A 25,388-nucleotide genomic window follows, 5' to 3' on the forward strand; every position below is an offset into this window, starting at 1 on the left:
TATACTTTATATACTCAGTTCACTCTATCATCTCATACTATATATATACTCAGTTCACTCTATCATCTCATACTATATATATACTCAGTTCACTTTATCATCCTACACTAGATATAATCAGCTCACTCTATCATCTTACACTAGACATACTCAGTTCACTCTATCATCTTACACTAGATATACTCAGCTCACTCTTTCATCTTATCCTAGATGCACTCAGTTCATTCTATCATCTTATACTAGATATATACTCAGTTCACTCTATCATCTTACACTATATATCCTCAGTTAATGCTATCATCTTATACTATATATACTCAGTTAATTCTATCATCTTAACTAGATCCTCATTTTCTAGCAGCCATTTTGTTTCCACATGTCCATGGAGAACCTAATTACAGGCAGTGTTCCAAATCTTGGTATTTAAAAATTTTGAATTGACTACATGAATTTTCCAAACAGCACAAATAAAATAAATACTTGCTTCCTGTGTCTCACTATCTGCTTATTGGGCATTTGTAGACAATTTACTCCTGCGTGATATAAGCCTATATGGAGACATACTGAAATTCTTAGAGTACTCACATTTCCATATCAGCTTAAGTGGGAAATTTGTTCCCTTTTCTGTCGGTATACAGTTTGGTCCCGTTTCTGTTGGTATGCAGTTTGGTCCCTTTTCTCTTGGCATAGTGTACACAGTTTGGTCTCTTTTCTGTTGGTATTCAGTTTGGTCCCTTTTTTCTTAGCATAGTGTACACAGTTTGGTCTCTTTTCTCTTGGTATACAGTTTGGTCCCGTTTCTGTTGGTATACAGTTTGGTCCCGTTTCTGTTGGTATGCAGTTTGGTCCCGTTTCTGTTGGTATGCAGTTTGGTCCCTTTTTTCTTGGCATAGTGTATACAGTTTGGTCTCTTTTCTCTTGGTATACACTTTGGTCCATTTTCTCTTGGTATACAGTTTGGTCCCGTTTCTGTTGGTATGCAGTTTGGTCCCTTTTCTCTTGGCATAGTGTATACAGTTTGGTCTCTTTTCTGTTGGTATCCAGTTTGGTCCCTTTTCTCTTGGTATACAGTTTGGTCCCTTTTCTCTTGGTATAGTGTATACAGTTTGGTCCTTTTTCTGTTGGTATACATTTTGGTCCCTTTTCTGTTGGTATACAGTTTGGATTAATTTATTACTACATTAATTGTGTTGTGATAAGTTTTGCTGGTTTCTAATATTTTCAGTGTTTATATATGCTATATATTTATATTATTTTATGTTTATTATGCTATATAATTGTACCATTGTACAGTGACATACATAATTGTACCATTGTACAGTGACATACATAATTGTACCATTGTACAGTGACATATATAATTGTACCATTGTACTTTGACATATATAATTGTGCCATTGTACAGTGACCTATATAATTGTACCATTGTACTTTGACATATAATTGTACCATTGTACAGTGACATATATAATTGTACCATTGTACAGTGACATATATAATTGTACCATTGTACAGTGACATATATAATTGTACCATTGTACAGTGACATATATAATTGTGCCATTGTGCAGTGACAATAAACATTCTAGTAATGCGCGATGTCATGATGTTAGGTTCTGATAGGAAGTTTCTGAGCTGCTCTGACTTTATACATGTGTGTTAGCTCTATGCCTACAAGCATAGAGCCGCTCAAAGGTAGCATATCTATGGAAACTTTTTATTTTTCTGAATACTTAGGGTGATGGCGCAGGTACGATGTGACTTAGTTGAACCGAAGCAGTCAAGGCCAAATGAAGGCTGTCTTATGATCAATTTGGACTTCAATCACGTAGCAGCCCCAGGCTTCGAGCCCAGCCGCCTTTCCCGAGTTGGTGAGTCTTGATATACTGGCACCATGTTAATTTTGTATTTTGGGCATTGGTCATGGTGGATTAAGGATGCCCGGTTTTTCTGATTTCTTCTGCCTGATTTGACTTTGGCCTACGTTGATCGACAGCAGTCAGCACTAGCAGTAATACTCCTTGTTCCTAAATGTATTGCAAACAGGCACCTGCCGACACCTGCCAACATTACCAAAGCACGATTACCGATCCCTTTGACGAGCGGCGACATACACGGGTGTCAGCGGCACCCTTTCATAGCCTCATTACGGAGACCAGAATGTTCTGGAAGCACAACATAATTTCAATGTTTTTTTCTTGTAGTGTAGCTTGGCACAGCGTTTGCGTATGGCTAAGATCCGTGTGGTGCGGCTTTATTAGGCTTTGTACAAAGTATTTCTGATTAATGAGTAGTTAATTAACTAGTCCATCATGTCTGTGTTTAAAGGAAATAATCTTCTGCATGCGTTGAGCCAATAGAAAACATGTTTTAGGCTGAGCTGAATTTTGCTTCGTAGAAGCATTAATTTTTAATCGCCAATTTCTTTGCAAAAACTTCCAGTGTCAGATGCATTACAGCTACAGGCTTCACAGCTTGTAGTGAAGTTGACGTTTGGTGATTATCTGTTGCATAATAGTCCTAGGAACAGGGATTATTTTATTTTTAATAATATTAGTGTAAACTATAATAATAGAGATAACCCTTCTGACTTGTTTGAATTGTTTCTCACAGTTGTAGTAGAAGGGGCCGAAAAATGTCCGAGCTCAGTCTGCAACACATTTTCAGACTTGTTTTTATGGCATCAGCTGATGTAAAATTACATGCTGATTAATCTGATATCAAAAGCTTGTGTTTCGAAGGCTATAACAACTTATATGACAACTCTTCCGCTTTACGGAATATTAAATTATGTCACAGTAAAGAAATTAATTGGGTAGCGAAAGAGTCAAGGGGCATGCAGTCTTACATTGTAACATTTTTGATGCCACTCACTATCACATTAGATAGCAAATATATTACTGGTTGCAGACCTGCTGTTCTGGTGTGTCCCATTTCTGGTAGGCTTAAGATGATGGTAGGACAGTTTGTCTTTTAAATAATTTAGGAATTCAAATGAACAGACTTTTAGAGAGATGTATCAAAGAGTGCAGATGTGTCGACCTCGAGACTCTCTGCATCATAGCTGAGAAACAGGTGAGATACATTTCTGTTGCCTCATGCAGTTGTTGTTTCTGTTTGAGTTCTTTCCTTGCTTTGAAATTCAGTTGGTGTAAGTTTATATGAATGTTGAGTTTTAACTTGACCAGATATGTGTTCAATCTTATTTCTCTCGTATCGGCTAACATCGAGTCTCGCTATTCATTAATAACGATATACTTTCCTATTTTTTGCGTTAAACAAGCCATAATTGAATCCACTGTTTTAGGAAATGAGATTCGAACTCGCAATGTAATGTTTTTACTCGCAGTATGACCGAGCTACAAACTACAGTGCACCCTCAGGATACTATTTTGATCCATTCCAGGGTTGGCATCGTATGGTGAAAAAATTGTATAGAGACCATAGTAATTATAAAATGCAAGCATCCCCTGGTAAAAATCATCAAAAATTTTATATAAGTGTTGAACATATTAAAAATTAGTAACAAAATAGTATGTTAACTTTAGTAACTATAGTTGCCCACAGTAACTTTGGTGTATTTAGTGTGTTTATCGGTTATGACCTGCATTAAAAGGTAACGTTGCAATGTGCTGTGTAGGGCATACCGGAAATGTTTTTACCTTCAATACAGCTACGTATAACATAAACTTTGAATTCACTTTACATAAGTTTAGCTTACTGAACACAAATTTAAAGCTAAGTTTTAGTATGTATTTTTATTTTACTGAATTTCAACTTTTTATCACTAAAATTTTAGCACTCATTAGTTTCTGGTTCAACTTTATACTTTTAACTGGTCTCATCAGAACATACTTGCCAAGTAGTTGAAAAAAAAAAGCGTGAGATTGACAGTAAATGTAGTAGTTGAATCTGAAGCCTAGATTTATTTGTGAAGTTTTTTTTTCTTCATTGGTACCTACATGGGAAGCCCTTCCACGATTTTTTTTAATGTTTAGCTACTTTACTATTGATGTGAGGTCATGGTCGTTTGCCAACGATATGTCACAGCTCCATGTATAATCTCTGTTTATTGATGAAAAACTGTAGAGCAAATCGTTAGACATCAATGTTGCTAAATCAAAATAGCCCAGGTTTTATGATAAACATACGGTTTAATAGCGGTCTGTTTCATTGTTGCTAACTTTGTATGATGATGAGGGCTCACAACTAGTAAATAAAGGGAAAACGACCAGTAAAAAAATTAAACCACTACTTTTATTGAAAAAGCTGAAGGAAAACGGGAGATTTTGTGCAAAAGGAAGACTGACTTAAAAATCTGGAGGGTCCCGGCCAAACCGGGAGACTTGGCAAGTATGCATCAGAACCTTTTTCAACCTAATTTGGCAAGAAAATCTGAACGATGTTGTATTCGTAATGAAGTAGATTTTTGTTAGCAGGTTAAAAGAAGTTGTCTGACCACTGAGTCCTTTTTCAAGAGATCGCAATTCCAATTTAGCTACGAGTTTTAAAAGGAATATTACCGTTTTACACACGAAAATTGCTCTACTGAAAAAAATTGGTCATCGTGTCTCTTTCAGCGTTGTGAATATATTTTTGGCAAACAGCATTGCGATGTCTTTGTTATTTTGACATACATAATAAGCACATCGACTGCCAATTTTGAACTCCGGCGAAAATTCTGTTAAATTCGTATGGTAAAATAAGATTTTTATGGTGGAAAAATCATAATGTTCAACTTCGTAAGCTGCAGAAATCAAATATCAGTTTAATGGTATCCTGAGGGTGCACTGTATAATTTTAATTGTCGTGACAGAAGCTGTTCTAATCCTTTAGTTTCTTAGATCAATCATAGAGATCAATGAGGCTGAGCGACATTTAGGTAGATACCATCTGTATCATCTTGCAATGTTTAACGTATACACTTGTTTGAGTAATAAATTAGCAAATCATCTGCCTTCTATGAAAGCAAATAATAAAATAGTCATATATTTGAACATGAGGTGTGCAAAAAATAGACAGAGGCTGAAGTCTCACACAGAGTCCTTGATGATGTCATAAGTAATGTATGCTATCATACAACACTCTTCTGATGCCTATCTAGTCAGTTCCCCCATTTTTTTCTGACCCGGCTAGTCTTTACTAGCCATGCAACCTTTTTCTGTAAAAATACCTTCATCCCGATAACCTTTAACTCTGACAAACCCTTTTTATACTGTCCTGTTATTTATGATGTTGTCATATGCCCTGTCTTGCATGGTTAAAGCAATACAACTCGTAAAGTCACTCTTTCTGTATCAAACATATAAAGCTTTTAATAAACATAAAGTCCTTAACAATATTGTGGATGGCGTTTGGGTACATGGACAGCTTTGATAGAAATGCAGGATCTCAGCATAATGGATTATCGCTGCAATGATAGCGTATTCTGTTTCCTGAACTAGACATCCATTAATTCCCTATTCATTCATTAAATCGTTGGCTCCTTGCTCTTTTCTAGTGACTTGTTATTCTAGCAACTCTCAGCAGCCCACTTGGATCGCAAGAGTTGCAGAACATGCAGCTGTTCATCACCTGTCTCATAAGAAAATTGTAGTGGAACAAGAGAATGCTGATACTGATTAGTGTAATTACTTGTGTTTGAGTGTTTTGGAGAAAAATGTATCTTCCGGGGATGATGTGTTAGCTATGTGTTAGGTGTATGCTGAGTAGATGGATGAGTAGATGGCAAAGGGAGGCTTTAAACAAGATACTACAAGCGTTTCATTCATTTAAACAGTACACTAAAATATATCTAGAATTAGCAATATAAGACAATGCTACACCGAAAAACTAAAGCCTGGTTCCCATATCGATTGCGAGACTCCGGCGGTAATATTGCGCGGCAAAACGATTGCGAGGCTAGGCTCGGCGGCTTATGTTCACATAAAGCTGCATCGCTAATTACGGCATAAAAATCTTTCGCTCGTCATGCCGTGTCTATAATGCTGACCTTCACCTGTATAGTGCATTTCGGGAAGGTTTTGCTTGCTGCTCTTCGCGAAATTTGAACAGCGCTAAACTCTTGTGTTGTCACCGGCAACTACCGGCGGTACCCGGCGCTTAGGTTCCCATTTCACCGCTAATAGCCTGCGGTGCTGTCGTCGGTGCTCTGCAACGTATATGGGAACCAGGCTTAATTATAGCTCCGTTGACACTGTTTACTTTACTCACTTACTAAACGGCTTTGCCATTATAGCCATTGCAGAGTCATGATCATAGTTTGAAAATAAGGCATGGCAGGGCAACTCTAAAAATCAAAACTTATTGAACTTTTATTGGTCTGTTTGCTCAGCAATTCACCCAGCTACTGCAGAAACTGTTGTTTCTCATCTAGTAAAGTACATCTATTTTTTATAGCCATACTAGATGAATGCTCAGCGTTGTGCGGATAATAAGAGTCTGCACAGAAAATTTATTTCTATTTAACATATAACAACAGTTACCATTCTAACTTTCAAACTTCATGTCATGAGAAAAGTGTTTTGTACAGTTCAAATAAATTGGAAGAAAAAAAATAAAACAACTAAAGGTTTTCAACCTTTTTCAAAGAACTGTAACTTTCAAATTTTATATCATGAAAAAAGTGTTTTGTTGAAATAAATTAAGAGAAAAATATAACAACTGTAAAGGTGTTTAAACGTAAATGTGAAATACTTAGCAGGTAATTGCAATATAAAGTCTGTTTTGCAATGATTACTATGAAAAATTATTTGGTATACGATTATATGATTTTACTTTGTTTTAGTGTTGCAGCAAAAATATCATAGAGAGCGGTATAGAAACGCATAGTAATTATATAATGCAAACACCCTCAGGTAACAATCATTAACACTTTCTATATGTACTGTACATATTAAAAATTATTAACGGAACATTATGTTAACTTTTGTAACTATAGTTACCTACAGTAACAAAAGTGTATTTAGTGGTTATGATCTGCAAGAAAATGTGACATTACAATGTATTATGCACAGTACGTGCCGTGAGGAGTACTAACCTTCGAGACAGATGTGTAATATAAACGTTGAATTTAACTTAAATGAATTCACTGAACACATGCTTGAAGCTAAGTTTAGTAAGTATTTTACTAAACTAAACTTCAACTTTGTCATAAGCTAAAATTTTCTCACTTGTATGTTTTTGAATTCGCTTTTACTACAACTTTTAACGAATAACGTTGAATTAAGATAGCAAGCAGTGTATAACTCTTTTAGGCGTTGTGAGAGAGATTTTGGCGAATATTATATCGACATTTTTGGTATTTTAATTTTTTCAATTAACTTTTGATTTCTTGAGAACATTTTGTTGAAATCGTATGGCAGAAAAAAGTCAAAGAAAAATCGTCCGCTTATGGTGAAAATGAATAAAACATTGTGTGCAAAGTAGTGAGGCGAAAAAATCTTATAACAGGGGCATTGTAGTGAGTTCAAATCCAGTATGAAGCCATTGTAGTTGCCTGCCACTTGCTATTAGCCTGGTACATTGCAATGGATAATTTGAGTAAGCTTACCAGTAAGAGCTAACTACTTGCTCTCACAATTGATCACACATAAAATTACTCTACCCCTCTCCATCACAGTGTGCCGTCACAGAGAGTGGTAGTGTGGCTCAATTGGTAAGGCATCAAACTGGTGAGTGGGAGGGTCTGAGACCAAATCTTATGCGATACGATTTCTATATTCCCAGATTTTAATAGCTATAGCCGAACATACACATGGATGGACAGATACACAAACTTTGAGAGATATAGATATAAAAGTTAGGGCTACTCAGCCTATCTTGGTTGCATTGGAGCAAATTGTCACCGAGAACACTCTTGCTCTGCCTGTTGTTTTTCATTACTTTTGCTATTCCATATAGACCAGGCGTGTTTCTAAACAGACTTACCGATCTGTCTGAACAGATTTTGAAAGCCTTGTGAATCTGTGAGATCAAGTTGCTTCAGACTTATCTTATATGCCAAACATTTCATAGCTGGCTTGATCTCAGATTTTCAAACACTAGTTTGTTTACTCAGCAATAAGGTATTTTTATATCTTCGCAACTTTCAGTGTAGCTTTACAGTAGACTTAGGAGGCGCTAAAGATGGATTAGCCGAGGCATTATTGTGTGATCATACGATGCCTGTCTGTATGCCGGATTTAGTAATCTCAATGTTAAACACAGTCTTCTGAATGCACGCCTATAATTCTTACACAGCCCATGCCAGCCCATGCCAGCCCATGCCAGGTGCTGTGGCAATCAACCTGATCTTCATCTGTGTACACAAATATTTAGTGTCTTCTCGGCATCTTATTTCTCAGCTTCTTCATCTCCATACACCCTGAACGTTTACCGGCTGCGACAACTGTCATGGATGCGTTTTCGGAGGGACACGTGTCTGGTTTAAACAATGGTCTGCCCAACTCGCGTTCATGCACGGCTCATGACAAATTATCCATAGACAGCGAAGATTTGGTAATGGACGATTCCCCGTCAGCGCATGTTACACCGATGAGATCGACGTATCGATGCTTTTTTTCAGGCTGCTGCAAGCGAATGCTGTTTTGCCGTTTTGGCCTTTTTCTACAAAGAATAATTTTAGCTGGAGTTGTGCTCGCTACTTTTCTGACTTGGGGTGGTTATAGCCAGAGATCTGCTAACTTTTGGAGAACAGGTAAGTTTACCTACCATCTGTCTTTCTCGATTTCATACTATGTATATTATAATAAAGTTACTAATGAAAAGTTAACGTATTAAAAACCTTCCCCCTCCATATGTTAGGTCCATGAAAGATCAGTGACCTGCTGACTGATCTACTGACTGACCCGCTGACTGACCCGCTGATGCAACTGAGCAGGCAACTTATTTCATTGGTTCTATTGTAAAGGGGTGCGCTACCAACTCAGCACTTTACTCATTATCTACAATAGTTCTATATATGCTGACTTTACCAGCTGGTAGTATCAATTGGACCAAGGTTGGGAAAAATGGATATTTTAGCATCATTTCATAGAATTTAAGCGAGTTTGATTGAACAACATTAATAACAATAATAAACATAATAATGAGCTTTTCTGACTGGCAATGGGAATAACATCATTCTGACCCCTTCATCGTAATTCATCATTGCTCCAATAATGCTTAAGTGTTTCTCTGGTCAGATTTGCATTATATTTGTTCAATTAAAGTAACTTTTAAAGATTTCTAGCTTTTTTTAAATACATGTATATCTTTAAAGTGTTGTCAGTATTTTACCATTTTGTCATTTACTGATATCTACACCAGCATTGATTAGTAGAGTTCCCTCCACCATCCTATGTACTAGTAGAGTTACCCCCTACCCTCTGTATTTGTAGATTTACAGTTCCTACCATCTGTATTGGCAGAGTTACCTCCACTATTTGTACTAGTAGAGTTGCCTCCACTATTTGTACTAGTAGAGTTACTGCAACTATTTGTACCAGTAGAGTTACCTCCGCTATCCTCTGTATTGGTAGAGTTACCTTTACCACCCTCGACATTGGTTAGCGAGTGAATGTTTTATTTCACCATCTGAAATATTATCACCCCGTCATGGTTGCCTTTACAATGGCTGAAGATTTGTTTAATAATGATTTTAATATTCTGGCTGGTTGCCAGTTTTAATTTGAATTGCACTTCATTTTAGGCGCTGTGTCAGCTAACCGCTGGAGGTCCATGGGTTATCAGTGCTCACAAGTAAACAATACAATAGCGTTAGGCCACATCAATCCCTGTTGGAACATTGCCTTTCCATTTGGTTGCTCTAAGAACTGTCAGCAAACGACGGTGTGTGCCCCAAAGGTGAGTTACTTTCCTGGTGTGACTAGGAACGATGTTACTCATGCTAGGAAACAACGCTATTCAGATCCTCTGGTGGATCAAATAAAAACTGTAAAGAGAGAAAGAGAGGCTAATTTTATTAGCTTACAGATAGCCAAAGAATTAACGGCCAAATCAAAGTCATTAAGCCTACCCATGGCTCACTTTCACCAATATTTAGTTGTTGCAGTACTCCGCCATATCCAGCAAATACAATGTTTTTGCATGGTCTTTATAATAAAGCTACGTTCTGCGATCTTAAAACCATTGCCTTTCAGGTTGAAAGGTTGTAGTAGTGGCTGTAGGGTTGAACTTATGAACTGATGTCAATCAGTTTTTACTTTTTTCAGATAGTACTTTCTGGAATAAATGGTTGCTATAGTCGCAAATTGGTGTCATCTTTAACTCGCTGGCCAGAAGCTGTCATGGTTGATGACAGGCTGAGTATTGATGGGCGGTGTCCCCTAGAGGTGCTTTTCAACAAATATCAAGAGGTATGATTCGCAGTTACTTGAAGATCAGAAGGGAAATGCAAAGATTTACCAGTAACAGTCTCACATGGTTTATATAAAGGTAGCGCCTAGAAGTCATATTACCAACTATTTAAGATGACCGTGGATGCTTTAACAGTTCTGAGGACAATGGCAAGCACCTACATGAGCTCTCAGTAGTTTCAAGTGATATTATAACAGAAGGACAATAGCAAGCACCTACATGAGCTCTCAATAGTTTTAAGTGATATTATAACAGAAGGACAATAGCAAGCACCTACATGAGCTCTCAGTAGTTTTAAGTGATATTATAACAGAAGGACAATAGCAAGCACCTACATGAGCTCTCAGTAGTTTTAAGTGATATTATAACAGAAGGACAATAGCAAGCACCTACATGAGCTGTTAAGAACTGCAAATGATACTATAGCAGAAGAACAATGAGGTGTTAAGGGTTGTACAGTATGTCTTCTATAACAAAAAGCACAAAACTGAACTGGTAGATACAGGAATAGTTGAGCTTCGACTAAATTTTTAAGTTTATGTAACAGGTTTCTTCATCGCACCAGCTGCTAGACTTATAACATCCACTCCAATTCTTTTCATTTACAGGTTGACTGAAACGAAAACGCTTTACGTTACAGATTGGTGTTTGAATAATATTTTGTGTAATTACGGCCGAATGTTAGGTTTCATCACCATTGATTGTCAAGCCATGAAAATTGGTAGAAAGATTTGCAATTTTTGAAAAAATGTCGACCAAAAATGCTATATGATTAAATTAAAATTGCTCATTTTTTGAACGAAATTGTGTAAAAATTGTCTGTTCAAAATCTTTATTCATGAAAGAGGAGCATTGTTAATAGGGTTTTGACAGATGATTTACCAGAATGACTAACTTTTACAAACAACCTTTTAAATTTCTGCATAAAGGATGAATTTCTTGGTTCAATTCTGTAACCAACGCTTGAAAGCTAATGCGGGACGTATAAATACATCGCAGACGTTTCTTGGTATTTGTGGAATCTACTTAGACCTTGCATTATAATTGTAATGTTGGGTAAACAAAAAATGTAGGGTGGCAGCAAGATGGAGAATATGTATTAAAATGGCGGCCAACAGAAGCGATTGTGTCTCGTGTTCTTGCATTGGCTAATCGTCGAAAGCGATTTCTTATATCATACGTCTATGTTTTGCAGAAGAAGTGACCTCCTTATATCACAACTTGGGATTTGCGTCCCAATTCTTTTTGTCTCAACTAATATTGAAATTCTAATATTAAAGTCATTGTGCGAAAGTGAAATATCATTATTAAACTGGTATAAGCAGATGTAAGTTAAAAATGCTATCAATTGACCTTTGAATTTATAGGATAGTGCATGATCTGGTAAACAATAGACCAGAGTCTGCTGTAGCTCCTAGGTCAAACTTTTCAACAGTCCTTAATGCATCATTTGTATGGAGTCATAGTTGTTGTTCTTTATTATGCAGGGGCTACTAGATAAAGCAGAAGAACCAGCTCTCTACTTGAATGACCCGGAGTTGATTACCTCATCCATCGGACTATCACCCAAAGATATGCCTGTAAGTGGAGTTCTGACATTACGGGTTAAGTTGAGGGCGTTGCTGCGAACGCTCTTACATGTATGTCATAGGATTATCTACCAAGTACTTTGCTGCTCGGTATTTCTGGTCACTTCTGGTGTCTAAGAAGAACTCTGTTATTAACCAAGGTATTAAACAAGGTCTCTGCTGTCAGACATCTCATGTCACTGATAATGTGTCTGACAAGGTCTCTGCTGTCAGACATCTCATGCCACAGGTGGTGTGTCTGACAAGGTTTCTGCTGTCAGACATCTCATGTCACAGGTGGTGTGTCTGTCAAGGTCTCTGCTGTCAGACATCTCATGTCACTGGTGATATGTTTGACAAGGTATCTGCTGTCAGACATCTCATGTCACAGGTGGTGTGTCTGACAAGGTCTCTGCTGTCAGACATCTCATGTCACTGGTGGTGTGTCTGCTATCAGTTTTGGTTGACTCATTGTTTCTATTTTTAAGTTCTGCCTTATTTTGAAACCAATCATGTCATTAAATGAAACTTTATATGCTGTCACATGAGAAATGCTTGTTATAAAGTAAGTGTACACCAGGCAATATGGGCTCTTTTCACATTTATTGCTGCAAGTGTAATCTGCTTGATGCCACAATTTCAGTCTTGTTGGAAATTCAAAAGTTAGCACACTTTTTTGATTTTTCTGCACTCTTTTTGCTACTGAGTGATACTGTAAAATCGCATCAGTCTATTTTGAACCGACAGATTCTCTATAAGCTCATCAAATTAAATTTAAAATGTCATACATCTATTTATTTAAATCTGAAAACTTGTTTAAAGGTTAGTCTTTTAAGGATTTTTAAAGCGGGTCCAGGTTGTTACTTCTAGTAATAGCTGCTTTTTGTTAGAAAATTGCACAAAAGTATTTCATTTCTTAATACCAAAAAATCATTTTTGTTTTATTGTGTTATCTATTCTTGATTGTTTTCCTAAATACAACAAACTACATATTGAATGTAGAAAAATATCAGTAGGTACATTTATTTCTACAGCCTCGTGCAACATTTGCTTATCAACTCTGCTTTGGGTAAAGCTACTCTTATTGCTAGAAATTCATTGAATTGCAAGTCTGTTGAATTTTTAGCAATATTACTACAGCTGTCATGGTTAAGGTTTACATTTTGCCTTAATCCTATTGGGATGTTACAACACAGAAAGTTTAATAATATGCTCTAGTCGGTAACTGAAATAGTGTTGTTTGCTTTCAGCTTTCCAACTCGTAGAGGGTGTGTGGTAAAGTACCTGTGAGAGGGGCGTAGAGGATGTGCAGTTAGCAGTTAGGTGCCTGTAACAGAGGCATTAAGGGTGTGCGGTTAGGTATCTGTGAGAGGGGTGTTGAGGGTGTGCGGTTAGGTATCTGTGAGAGGGGTGTTGAGGGTGTGCAGTTAGGTATCTGTGAGAGGGGTGTTGAGGGTGTGCAGTTAGGTATTTGTTGGAGGGACGTTGCGGGTGTGCAGTTAGGTATTTGTGAGAGGGGTGTTGAGGGTGTGCAGTTAGGTATCTGTGAGAGGGGTGTTGAGGGTGTGCAGTTAGGTATCTGTGAGAGGGGTGTTGAGGGTGTGCAGTTAGGTATCTGTGAGAGGAGTGTTAAGGGTGGGCAGTTAGGTATCTGTGAGAGGGGTGTTGAGGGTGTGCAGTTAGGTATCTGTGAGAGGGGCTTTGAGGTTGTGCTGTTAGGTATCTGTGAGAGGGGTGTTGAAGGTGTGCAGTTAGGTATCTGTGAGAGGGGTGTTGAGGTTGTGCGGTTAGGTACTTGTAAAAGGCTCAAAATTGCTTTTGAATTCCATACACATTAGGGAATGTAGAAGTGCTTGAATCTCAATCACCTACTCCTCGCAATTTTAAGAGAAATACAATAGATTTCACTTTGACTACAATACATGATGGTACATGATAATCAAGTTAGGTAAGATATGTTGATGGTGGATGTATTAATACAAATATTATGTAGAGATGTATGTGTGGTCTTCTGGGAGTGGATAAGTCCATCTATAGCGATGTATGTGTTGGGAATTTAAAAAGAACCCACAAATTCATTTAACACATAAATTTGTTGCTTTGGAATTAGTTTTATAAAATGAAACTGATAATTGCTTGTGGTGAAATAAAACCAGACAGTCTTGTTGTTTGAATCTTCTAATTGGTTATCATACTGAGATTATTTTCTAAAAATTGAACAAGAGCGGTTTAAAACCCTGTCTATAGTTCGGTAACTTTCAGATCATTCGACAATCAAAATCCTTTCCCAGGTAATCTATATTCTGATTCAATTCTGCATATATTCTTCTCTCAATGAGTACTGAGTAGTCTAACTTATGGTAGCCCATCTTTTTCCTACAGTACCAACCAGTTAGTTAAACTGACAGTCCAGGCTTTATTAATAGTTAGTAGAGATTTGCTTTATTAACATCATGTAAAAAAGAACTATTATGTGAGAAACAAATACAAGTCTACAAATAGATGCCAAACCTTGCATTCGATCAGACGGGCTAATATTTAAGTTAAAGAATAGAGAAAGCATAATATTTTTATGCTTTATTATTTATCTTGAGGTGTTGACTGATGTTCTAAAAAAAGAATCAAGGAGATTGACCAACCAGAAGCTGAGATATTTCCAGCCAAACACAGGTCTACCAAAAACATAAGTGTTTTGGTAATCATCAATATATGACGTATGAAATCGACTTGTGTGCCATTGGTCAATTAAGCCAACTAATGCGCTCTCCTATAACAATCACAGCGTTTTAATTGGTTTAATCCCTGGAAGTATAGAACAATCAAATTGGGCCTAACAATCATTGCTTTGAGAATTCCGAACCAGTCCCTTAGTTTTAGAATAAAATAATTACACGCATCTATTATTTCGCAACATTCTGCTATCATTTTCTACAAATTTTATTAGTTACATCATTTATTCTATCCGCAGTTATATTATTATTTTGTATAATATGCATTATGATTATTATATTAATCATAAAAAATAATCATAGATAAGATAATAGATCAATAGAAAAATCAAATCAAAAGTTATCGTTTTCTTTTCTTACAGCAAGAGCAGCACGGTCAAATTATTCTTTTTCAGATTATGGCTGTAGTGAACTTACAGTCTGTTAATAGTGACGATAATCATGAAAATCAACTAAATTCTGCAGTAAATACACAATAGAAAACTGATGAATGAACAAAAATTCACATTCTCATTTCTTATTCTAAACGAACTGCAATCGTGGATTTCGCATTTAGACTATACACGCGCCGTTCGTTGAACAGAGGATCTTCGGAGCATATCCGTTGAGATCGAGTTAAAATTTGAAGCACAATAGTCAAAATCTGCTCTTCTGTTTTGAAAAATCATGGCGAGGGGTTGTGGGCAAATGCCTTTACCACACAATGTTTGCTTGAATTTCCTGAGAAACCAGAGCTAGTCTGTAAATTATTTACTATCGCGAGAAGCGTTTCACATCTCGTAGCCAAAACAATCATTATACGTAACGGCGGTAAGGGTGCACAACTCCGGCACATGAACATTAAGTTGATTTTATACGTCACAGTTTTCGGGATTTTCGAAGGGTTCTCCTCTGATTCTTTATTAGGTAGACCTGTGTTTGGCTGGAAATATCTCAGCTTCTAGTGGGTCAACCTCCTTGATTCTTTTTTTAGAACATCAGTCAACACCTCAAGATAACTAATAAAGCATAATAATATTATGCTTTATCTATTCTTTAAAGAAAAGTTCTTCATGATTCTTCAACTGTATGGATTTTTGTTCCGTATAAAACACTCAGAAACACAATTGTTATTACTGTATATTGAAATTGTACACTATTTTTAGAGTTTGTTAAACATGAAGTGTCTATTAATAGAAATGATAGTTAATAAGTGGTAATCCGTATCAGCGGTTTTAAAATTTAAATGTATATAAGATTAGAAATAAATTTTTCGAAGAGTTTCCGAGTCATCTTTATTTTTCCTGACAAACCTAAAAGATAAATTATTAAAGCAATGCAATATTTATTATGCTTCTGCGAAAGAACGGCCAATCGCGAATCTAGTTTACATCCAGGTTGGAATTAAAATCTGCTAAAACTAATCTATCTGACAATTCATCGAATTTACTTTTTTGCCAGCTTTGTGGGTGAAAATTTACAATTCTTTTAATATAAAAATTCATGTACCTGCAAATTATTTCTACTTTGTTGTCATTGTTAAATATTCTTACGGATATTTAACTATGACAACTATTTGATTTAATATTTAATAGTTAAATAAGTCATACAAATATTCATTCATTCGCGAGTACTGCAATATCCATCCTTTTCTAGCACTCAAAAACCATACTACATACATGCTTAGCTTCAATTCTCAAACCATTCTACATACATGCCTAGCTTCAACTCACAAACCATACTACATACATGCCTAGCTTCAACTCACAAACCATATTACATACTTGCCTAGCCTCAACGCACAAACCGTACTACATACATGCCTAGCTTCAACTCACAAACCATACTACATACATGCTTAGTTTCAACTCACAAACCATACTACATCCATGCCTAGCTTCAACTCACAAACCATACTACATCCATGCCTAGCTTCAACTCACAAACCATACTACATACATGCTTAGCTTCAACACTTTTGTTTTAATATCAAAATTTTTCTCTATTCTCTAGTAGTGATTTTCTACATAGATACAATATGTAAGCGCATCTTCAAAATTTCATTGTCAATTTGTTAATTTACAATGTTTTTGACAAGAAGTCTTGATTTATAATTGGTCTTTAATGATTTCGTAGCTCACCAGCAAAACAAGATGGTTGTTGCCATGGCTACAATCGGGTTCAAGGCTAGTCGTGATTTTGTGTGATCCAAGCATCCGGCTGCTGCGACATATTCAGGAAACTCTCGTTGCCATGGAACCAACTAAACAGGCAGTTCACAGCTTTGTTGTCACAAGAATAAATAGAGCCCAGGTAAATTACCGTGCATCGTTTTCTATGTGCTTACTATTCTGGTTCTTCAAATACAGATATATCTAATGTAGATATCTATAGTGTAGATACCTCTGGTGTAGATACCTCTGGTGTAGATCTCTCTAGTGCAGATTTCTTTAGTGTATATCTCTCTATTGTAGATATCTCTAGTGTAGATCTCTCCAGTGTAGTGTTTTTCCTAATTGTTCATAGTTGAAAGTTGAACAAGCGGCTTAAACTTGGTACTCTATCTCCCTCAACTAATCACCATCTGACCAATTAAACTATTGAATGATTGACTTTTTTACACATGACACTCCCAATTCTGGTCAGTTTGTATGTTTCGCCACAAGCTAGATGGATGATGTATCCTAGTATCAGTAAGAGACTCTTATGATATCTACTAGTAACAGTAACAGACTCTTATGATATGTACTAGTAACAGTAACAGACTCTTATGATATCTACTAGTAACAGTAACAGACTCTTATGATATCTACTAGTAACAGTAACAGACTCTTATGATATCTAATAGTAACAGTAACAGACTCTTATGACGTCTACTAGTAGCAATAGCAGACTCTTATGATGTCTACTAGTAGCAGTAACAGACTCTTATGATGTCTACTAGCTACAGTAGCAGACTCTTATGATATCTACTAGTAACAGTAGCAGACTCTTATGATGTCTACTAGTTACAGTAACAGACTCTTATGATATCTACTAGTAACAATAACAGACTCTTATGATATCTACTAGTAACAATAACAGACTCTTATGATATCTACTAGTAACAGTAACAGCCTCTTATGATGTCTACTAGTAACAGTAACAGAGTCTTATGACGTCTACTAGTAGCAATATCAGACTCTTATGATATCTACTAGTAACAGTAACAGACTCTTATGATGTCTACTAGTATCAGTAAGAGACTCTTATGATGTCTACTAGTAACAATAACAGACTCTTATGATGTCTACTAGTAACAGTAACGGACTCATATGATGTCTACTAGTAACAGTAACAGCCTCTTATGATGTCTACTAGTAACAGTAACAGACTTTTATGATATCTACTAGTAACAGTAACAGCCTCTTATGATGTCTACTAGTAACAGTAACAGACTCTTATGATATCTACTAGTAACAGTAACAGACTCTTATGATGTCTACTAGTAACAGTAACAGTAACAGACTCTTATGATGTCTACTAGTAACAGTAACGGACTCATATGATGTCTACTAGTAACAGTAACAGCCTCTTATGATATCTACTAGTAACAGTAACAGACTCTTATGATGTCTACTAGTAACAGTAACGGACTCATATGATGTCTACTAGTAACAGTAACAGCCTCTTATGATGTCTACTAGTAACAGTAACAGACTCTTATGATGTCTACTAGTAACAGTAACAGACTCTTATGATGTCTACTAGTAACAGTAACAGACTCTTATGGTGTCTACTAGTAACAGTAACAGAGTCTTATGACGTCTACTAGTAGCAATATCAGACTCTTATGATATCTACTAGTAACAGTAACAGACTCTTATGATGTCTACTAGTATCAGTAAGAGACTCTTATGATGTCTACTAGTAACAATAACAGACTCTTATGATGTCTACTAGTAACAGTAACAGACTCTTATGATGTCTACTAGTAACAGTAACAGACTCTTATGATATCTACTAGTAACAGTAGCAGACTCTTATGATGTCTACTAGTTACAGTAACAGACTCTTATGATATCTACTAGTAACAATAACAGACTCTTATGATATCTACTAGTAACAATAACAGACTCTTATGATGTCTACTAGTAACAGTAACAGCCTCTTATGATGTCTACTAGTAACAGTAACAGACTTTTATGATATCTACTAGTAACAGTAACAGCCTCTTATGATGTCTACTAGTAACAGTAACAGACTCTTATGATATCTACTAGTAACAGTAACAGACTCTTATGATGTCTACTAGTAACAGTAACAGACTCTTATGATGTCTACTAGTAACAGTAACGGACTCATATGATGTCTACTAGTAACAGTAACAGCCTCTTATGATATCTACTAGTAACAGTAACAGACTCTTATGATGTCTACTAGTAACAGTAACGGACTCATATGATGTCTACTAGTAACAGTAACAGCCTCTTATGATGTCTACTAGTAACAGTAACAGACTCTTATGATGTCTACTAGTAACAGTAACAGACTCTTATGATGTCTACTAGTAACAGTAACAGACTCTTATGGTGTCTACTAGTAACAGTAACAGAGTCTTATGACGTCTACTAGTAGCAATATCAGACTCTTATGATATCTACTAGTAACAGTAACAGACTCTTATGATGTCTACTAGTATCAGTAAGAGACTCTTATGATGTCTACTAGTAACAATAACAGACTCTTATGATGTCTACTAGTAACAGTAACAGACTTTTATGATGTCTACTAGTAACAGTAACAGACTCTTATGATATCTACTAGTAACAATAACAGACTCTTATGATATCTACTAGTAACAGTAACAGACTCTTATGATGTCTACTAGTAACAGTAACAGACTCTTATGATGTCTACTAGTAACAGTAACAGACTCTTATGGTGTCTACTAGTAACAGTAACAGACTCTTATGATATCCACTAGTAACAGTAACAGACTCTTATGATATCCACTAGTAACAGTAACAGACTCTTATGGTGTCTACTAGTAACAGTAACGGACTCATATGATGTCTACTAGTAACAGTAACAGACTCTTATGATGTCTACTAGTAACAGTAACAGCCTCTTATAGTGTCTACTATTAACAGTAACAGACTCTTATGATATCTAATAGTAACAGTAACAGACTCTTATGACGTCTACTAGTAGCAATAGCAGACTCTTATGATGTCTACTAGTAGCAGTAACAGACTCTTATGATGTCTACTAGTTACAGTCCCAGACTCTTATGATATCTACTAGTAACAGTAACAGACTCTTATGATATCTACTAGTAACAGTAACAGACTCTTATGACGTCTACTAGTAACAATAGCAGACTCTTATGATATCTACTAGTAACAGTAACAGACTTATGATATCTACTAGTAACAGATTTTTATGATGTACAGATTTATAAACTGCTGGCTTGAGCCTTTCTATCTAAGGTTGCATGTATAGTTCAATCATCAGATATTATCTTATATAACTAGTGTTGCCTTCGAATTCATCAAACCTAATGTGTTTCGGTTTTGCAGAGCTGCATCAAAGAGCATGGAGCAAAAACTTGTCAAAAGATGGACTCTGGTGCAGATCCAATGTATTCATATTTGCTCCAAGGAATTTACCTCCCTTACATGGCTGACCTGAGGGATCTTCTTCCACAGGAATTTGTACGTAATCTATTTTTGCTTGCGCAATGTCTTTCTTACCAGTCTATCGTCTCTCTCACATGTCTATTTTCTCCTTCACATGTCTATTGTCTACCTCACATGTCTATTGTCTACCTCACATGTCTATTGTCTACTTCACATGTCTATTGTCTACCGCACATGTCTATTGTCTACCTCACATGTCTATTGTCTACCTCACATGTCTATTGTCTACCTCACATGTCTATTGTCTACCTCACACGTCTGTCTACCTCACACGTCTGTCTACCTCACACGTCTATTGTCTACCTCACATGTCTATGATCTACCTCACATGTCTATTGTCTACCTCTCATGTCTATTGTCTACCTCACATGTCTGTCTACCTCACACGTCTGTCTACCTCACACGTCTATTGTCTACCTCACATGTCTATGATCTACCTCACGTGTCTATTGTCTACCTCTCATGTCTATTGTCTACCTCACACGTCTATTGTCTACCTCACACGTCTATTGTCTACCTCACACGTCTATTGTCTATCTCACACGTCTATTGTCTATCTCACATGTCTATGTTTTTCGCAGATTTCACATTCATGTAAAATGTAGTGTTAGCGCTTTCGTTGCACAGTATTCCTAACGGACATTGTTCTTTAACCCTTTCACTGCCGTCCATGCACAAGTTTAGCTATCGGCCTACTGCCAGCCATTTTACCGAAAATTGCCGATTTTGCTTCATGATAGTATACAATTTTTTTTAACTTAAACTTCATTTAGAACGCTTTTGTTATGTTATTTATTTTGCTAACATAATAACAAATAGATGTATCTACACAAATTCGATGTATCTATACATTGTGCATTGCTAAAGCTATGTGAAGCTATGATCGCTACGAAGCTAAAATGATCCTTGACAACGTTCCTTAATCTTACAAAACCAATTATTTAATCACCATCAGAGCCAGTGCTGCTACTAAATTATCTGTGTAATCATAAAAATTGTAATCTGAATTGGCTATAATGTTATCAACATAAGTAATTTGTTTTCTAACTCAAGAGGTACTTACAAAACTTACACAAAAATCTTAATTTTTATGTTGGAAATTCCCAAGCAAATCTTTAAAATTGCTTGTTTAATTTAGTCTAATTTTATAGAGAAACAACACTTCAGACAACACTGTCCATACCATAAAATTCCTATAGATCGTTGGTTATGTTGTCAACGAATAGTAAATTAATCTACTCCGCAATTGCTGGGAAAGTCGCAAAAATGCGTCTACACCAGTCGACCATAGAAAACGCATAAATGCGTCTACGGCAGTGAAAAGGTTAAAGGTTGACTTGCAACAAAATTCACATTACAGTTATTTAATATCAAAAGGTTCACTATGTCCTACTCTGCTGTGTTGTAGGTGCAAAATATGTGGAAATGGGATTACAAGCTCTTAAGAGCTCAAAAATGAACAGTTATTTGCAGACATCACATAAATGCTGTAGGTTGGAATCTCTTTATTACGAAGACGTACTCAACTTGACATGGTTATTGTTTTGACACGTGATGTTATCACATGAAGTGAAAGGCCAATAAAAGGCTCAATATAAAACGTCTCGTTGTACTAGATCATGGCAAACATTTTGTGTTTTACCGAAATACTCGTATCAAATATAGATGCTCGCTACTTTACAGTTTCTTTTCAGCTTGGTCTAATCGTTTAGTCGTAATCTGATCATGTGACCCAATACTTCCTGCCAAATGCCGCGAACAATTTCTGCAGCATTTTTCGACTATCACAGGTGACCAACAGGCTCCTCATGTTTATCAGAGGACTAGCTGTGCTACCTGGCGCTGCCTGAGTGTCAAAAATCAGCTTATAAATAATGAGAAGTAAGGAGAGTTGTCTGCCACTTGATGTTAGCCTGGCAGATTGCCAATGAATAACTTTAGTAAGCTAACTAATGACAATTACTTACGCAATAAGTATTTGCGTAAGTATCTGCTGCGTGGTATGCAAAGCTGTTGAGTATCTGCTTCCATATAGCGACTTATATCGGCATGCTAACAACTCATTCTCTGTGGCCTATTGGGTAGGGCTTACATACTCAACAGCCTATTGGGTAGGGCTTACATACTCAACAGCCTATTGGGTAGGGAAGCACATACTCAACAGCTTTGCATAGCACACAGCAGATACTTACGCAGATACTTATTGCGTAAGTAAGTAATTGTCATTAGCTTACTAAAGTTATTCATTGGCAATCTGCCAGGCTAACAGCAAGTGGCTGGCAACTCTCATTACTTCGCATTATTGATAAGCTGATTTTTGACACTCAGGCAGCGCCGGGTAGCACAGCTAGTCCTCTGATAAACATGAGGAGCCTGTTGGTCACCTGTGATAGTCGAAAAATGCTGCAGAAATTGTTCGCTGCATTTGACAGGAAGTATTGGGTCACATGATCAGATTACGACTAAACGATTAGACCAAGCTGAAAAGAAATTGTAAAGTAGCGAGCATCTATATTTGATACGGGTATTTCGGTAAAACACAAAATGTTTGCCATGATCTACCCTAGGACACTTATATTTCGCTAGTATTTAGTTTCGTGAGTAGCATACAGAGTAAAATTTCGCTGCAACTCTGATGAGTGCGAAAATATAATGATGTGAAAATAAATGCAGTGGAACAAACATAATTATGTTCCTCAGGTTTGGTTCGCCGGTAAGAAAAATTTTTCATTTTGGGACTAGTTTGTAATTGTAAACCGCAGGTAGAATTGTATGGCCGAGATCGATAATGCAATGTGATCGTTTGCTGCCATTTGTTTCTTGGACTACTGTAGAATGGAATTTAAATACGCTGAAAATTTTAACGTTTTGTCACAATTTAGCTTGTTTTTATATTAACGTATTTTTATTTTAACGATCAACGGTGTTGTGTATAGGTATTAATTTTAACGTTTTCCCAAACTTTCAACTGCTGCTAATAATTGTTGAACATCTTTATTATAGTAATTACAATTACAAGTTGTATACAAATACATACATGATACAGCTGCTAGTAATACTACAGCTACAGATACTAGCACAGTGTGTAGTTATTATAACTTCTTCTCCTTTTTTATTAGTGTTATTTATCAGAGCCAACTCTTTCTCTATTGCCTCATCTTCTGAACCATTACAAGTTATTGAAGAAGTGTCAGTGGTGAATCTAAACCTTTCCAGAGCCATGCTGCTTGTGTAGTACTGTGAGCGTCAGTGTGTCTTATTTTCTTTCAACACAGGCGGTGCTCACTGCATTGATTGATGTCCCCAACAAACAATAATGCTACTAATGCGTGAGCATTGACATCAAATTCCTATCATTATAAATCAATCTTAATGGGAAAATAATCACAATTAATTGCAAAATAATAGCGTAATAAATTTTGAGAGTCAAATTATTTTGTTGGTTTATATTTTAACGATGCTATAGTGGTCGTTAAAAACGTTAAAATAAATGTCGTTATAAAATTCCATTCTACAGTATCAATGAACAAAGCTATTTAATTCCGCATTTTGCTCGTTCGTTATGATAGTTTAGTTTCGCTCATGAAATTTTCGCGGAAGGATGACTCCGCGAAAGTTAGATGAGGCGAATACATAAGTGTCCTAGGGTAGTACAACGAGATGTTTTATATTGAGCCTTTTATTGGCCTTTCACTTAATGTGATAACATCACGTGTCAAAACAATAACCATGTCAAGTTGAGTACGTCTTCGTAATAAAGAGATTCCAACATATGGCATTTTCGTGATGTCCTCAAATAACTGTTCGTTTTTGAGCTCTTAAGAGCTTGTAATCACATTCCCACATGTTTGGCACTTATAACACAGCAGAGTAAGACATGGTGAACATTTTGATACCAAATAACTGTAATGTGAATTTTGTTGCAAGTCAACCTTTAACTATTTTTTATGGTTCTCTATTAGTCTAACATATTTTGAAGTCACCTTTGTAACATGGCTCTTGCACATGTATCCTGCAAGTCTTTCCTCGCTGCCCTTGTCTGCTACATCATCTCTTCTATATCTCTAGTCTGTGCATTCATTTGTTGCTCTCACTCGTTCTCAATGTCCTTTTTGTGTCTTACTTTTACCCACATTCATCCTTTTATAATTTTTCTGAATATTTATCTTTGCTTGGCACGATGTCTGCGCGTTGGCTTCTGTATTGTTCCTGTATCCCACATGGTACTAATCATCTTTTGTTGCAGGTTTTACCGTTGTACATAGACTATGAGAACTCCACATCGTACGCATCTTCAGTGGCTCAACTCTCCCAGCTTCTCTCTACAACAGCATCGTACGCGCAGGCTGAAGAAGAGCTGGAGTCGCTGTGGCTGTCGGAGGCTGGAGCACTTGAAGGCCTTCTGAGGGGAATGAGCCAGCAAACGCTAGATGTGATCCAAACCTTCTACAGGGCATATGGAAGAGACCCTAGTCTTATTTTAAACATGTATGCTTGATCGCTCCCTGAATGTGTCTATTTGTAGTTGTATTGAATAAATAAACACTGGCTGCTGCCTGACAAACAAACTGATCTCTTCTTTCAAGAATAAATTCATCTCATGCAAACTTGACTTCTACCTTTAACTGCCTCACATTTATAAACTGAGTATATGCGCCTTTCTGTCGGTTGGTTACACAGCGCAGGTTAGTCGTAGATCTTTTTGCTTGCATGTTGATCGGGTTTGTTGTACTTGTGGTTAGTTTGTTTTTCATCAATTTACTCCTTGAACGATTGCTTTGCACTATTTTCTGTGTTTTTGTCTGCTGATTGATTTATGAAAAGTTATCAGTTGTCTCGGATGCTTTCTTGCCCAGGCATGACTTACCTATACTATTCTCTTTTTCTAGGGCTGTGTCATATAACAAATTCTCCAAAACTCCTTGTAGATTCAGCCATTTAATGCAGGTAGATGCTGTGGTCAACTGGTCGCAGCAGATACATAAATGCTGTAGTCAACTGGTCGCAGCAGATAGATGCTGCAGTCAACTGGTTGCAACAGATAGATGCTGTAGTCAACTGGTCTAATGGAA

General features: G+C 36.6%; 2 protein-coding genes across 3 annotated transcripts in view; both read left to right on the forward strand.

Annotated features, from left to right (window-relative positions):
• The window catches only part of LOC137401620 (exosome complex component RRP45-like), a 44,676-nt gene that overhangs the window by 11,678 nt on the left and 7,610 nt on the right, over window positions 1-25,388 (forward strand). For both annotated transcript variants that reach the window (XM_068088056.1, XM_068088057.1), the window contains exons 4-5: window positions 1,738-1,871; window positions 2,987-3,075. In XM_068088056.1, coding sequence (XP_067944157.1) covers window positions 1,738-1,871; window positions 2,987-3,075 — 223 coding nt within the window. The remainder of the gene's footprint in view (window positions 1-1,737; window positions 1,872-2,986; window positions 3,076-25,388) is intronic.
• LOC137401858 (uncharacterized) lies at window positions 8,395-24,814 on the forward strand. The gene is made up of 7 exons (XM_068088333.1): window positions 8,395-8,698; window positions 9,692-9,846; window positions 10,215-10,358; window positions 11,847-11,939; window positions 16,772-16,948; window positions 20,197-20,331; window positions 24,563-24,814. The coding sequence occupies exons 1-7, from the start codon at window positions 8,395-8,397 to the stop codon at window positions 24,812-24,814; spliced, it is 1,260 nt and encodes a 419-aa protein (XP_067944434.1).

The sequence above is a fragment of the Watersipora subatra genome, chromosome 8 (assembly GCF_963576615.1).
Source record: "Watersipora subatra chromosome 8, tzWatSuba1.1, whole genome shotgun sequence".
NCBI lineage: Eukaryota > Metazoa > Bryozoa > Gymnolaemata > Cheilostomatida > Watersiporidae > Watersipora > Watersipora subatra.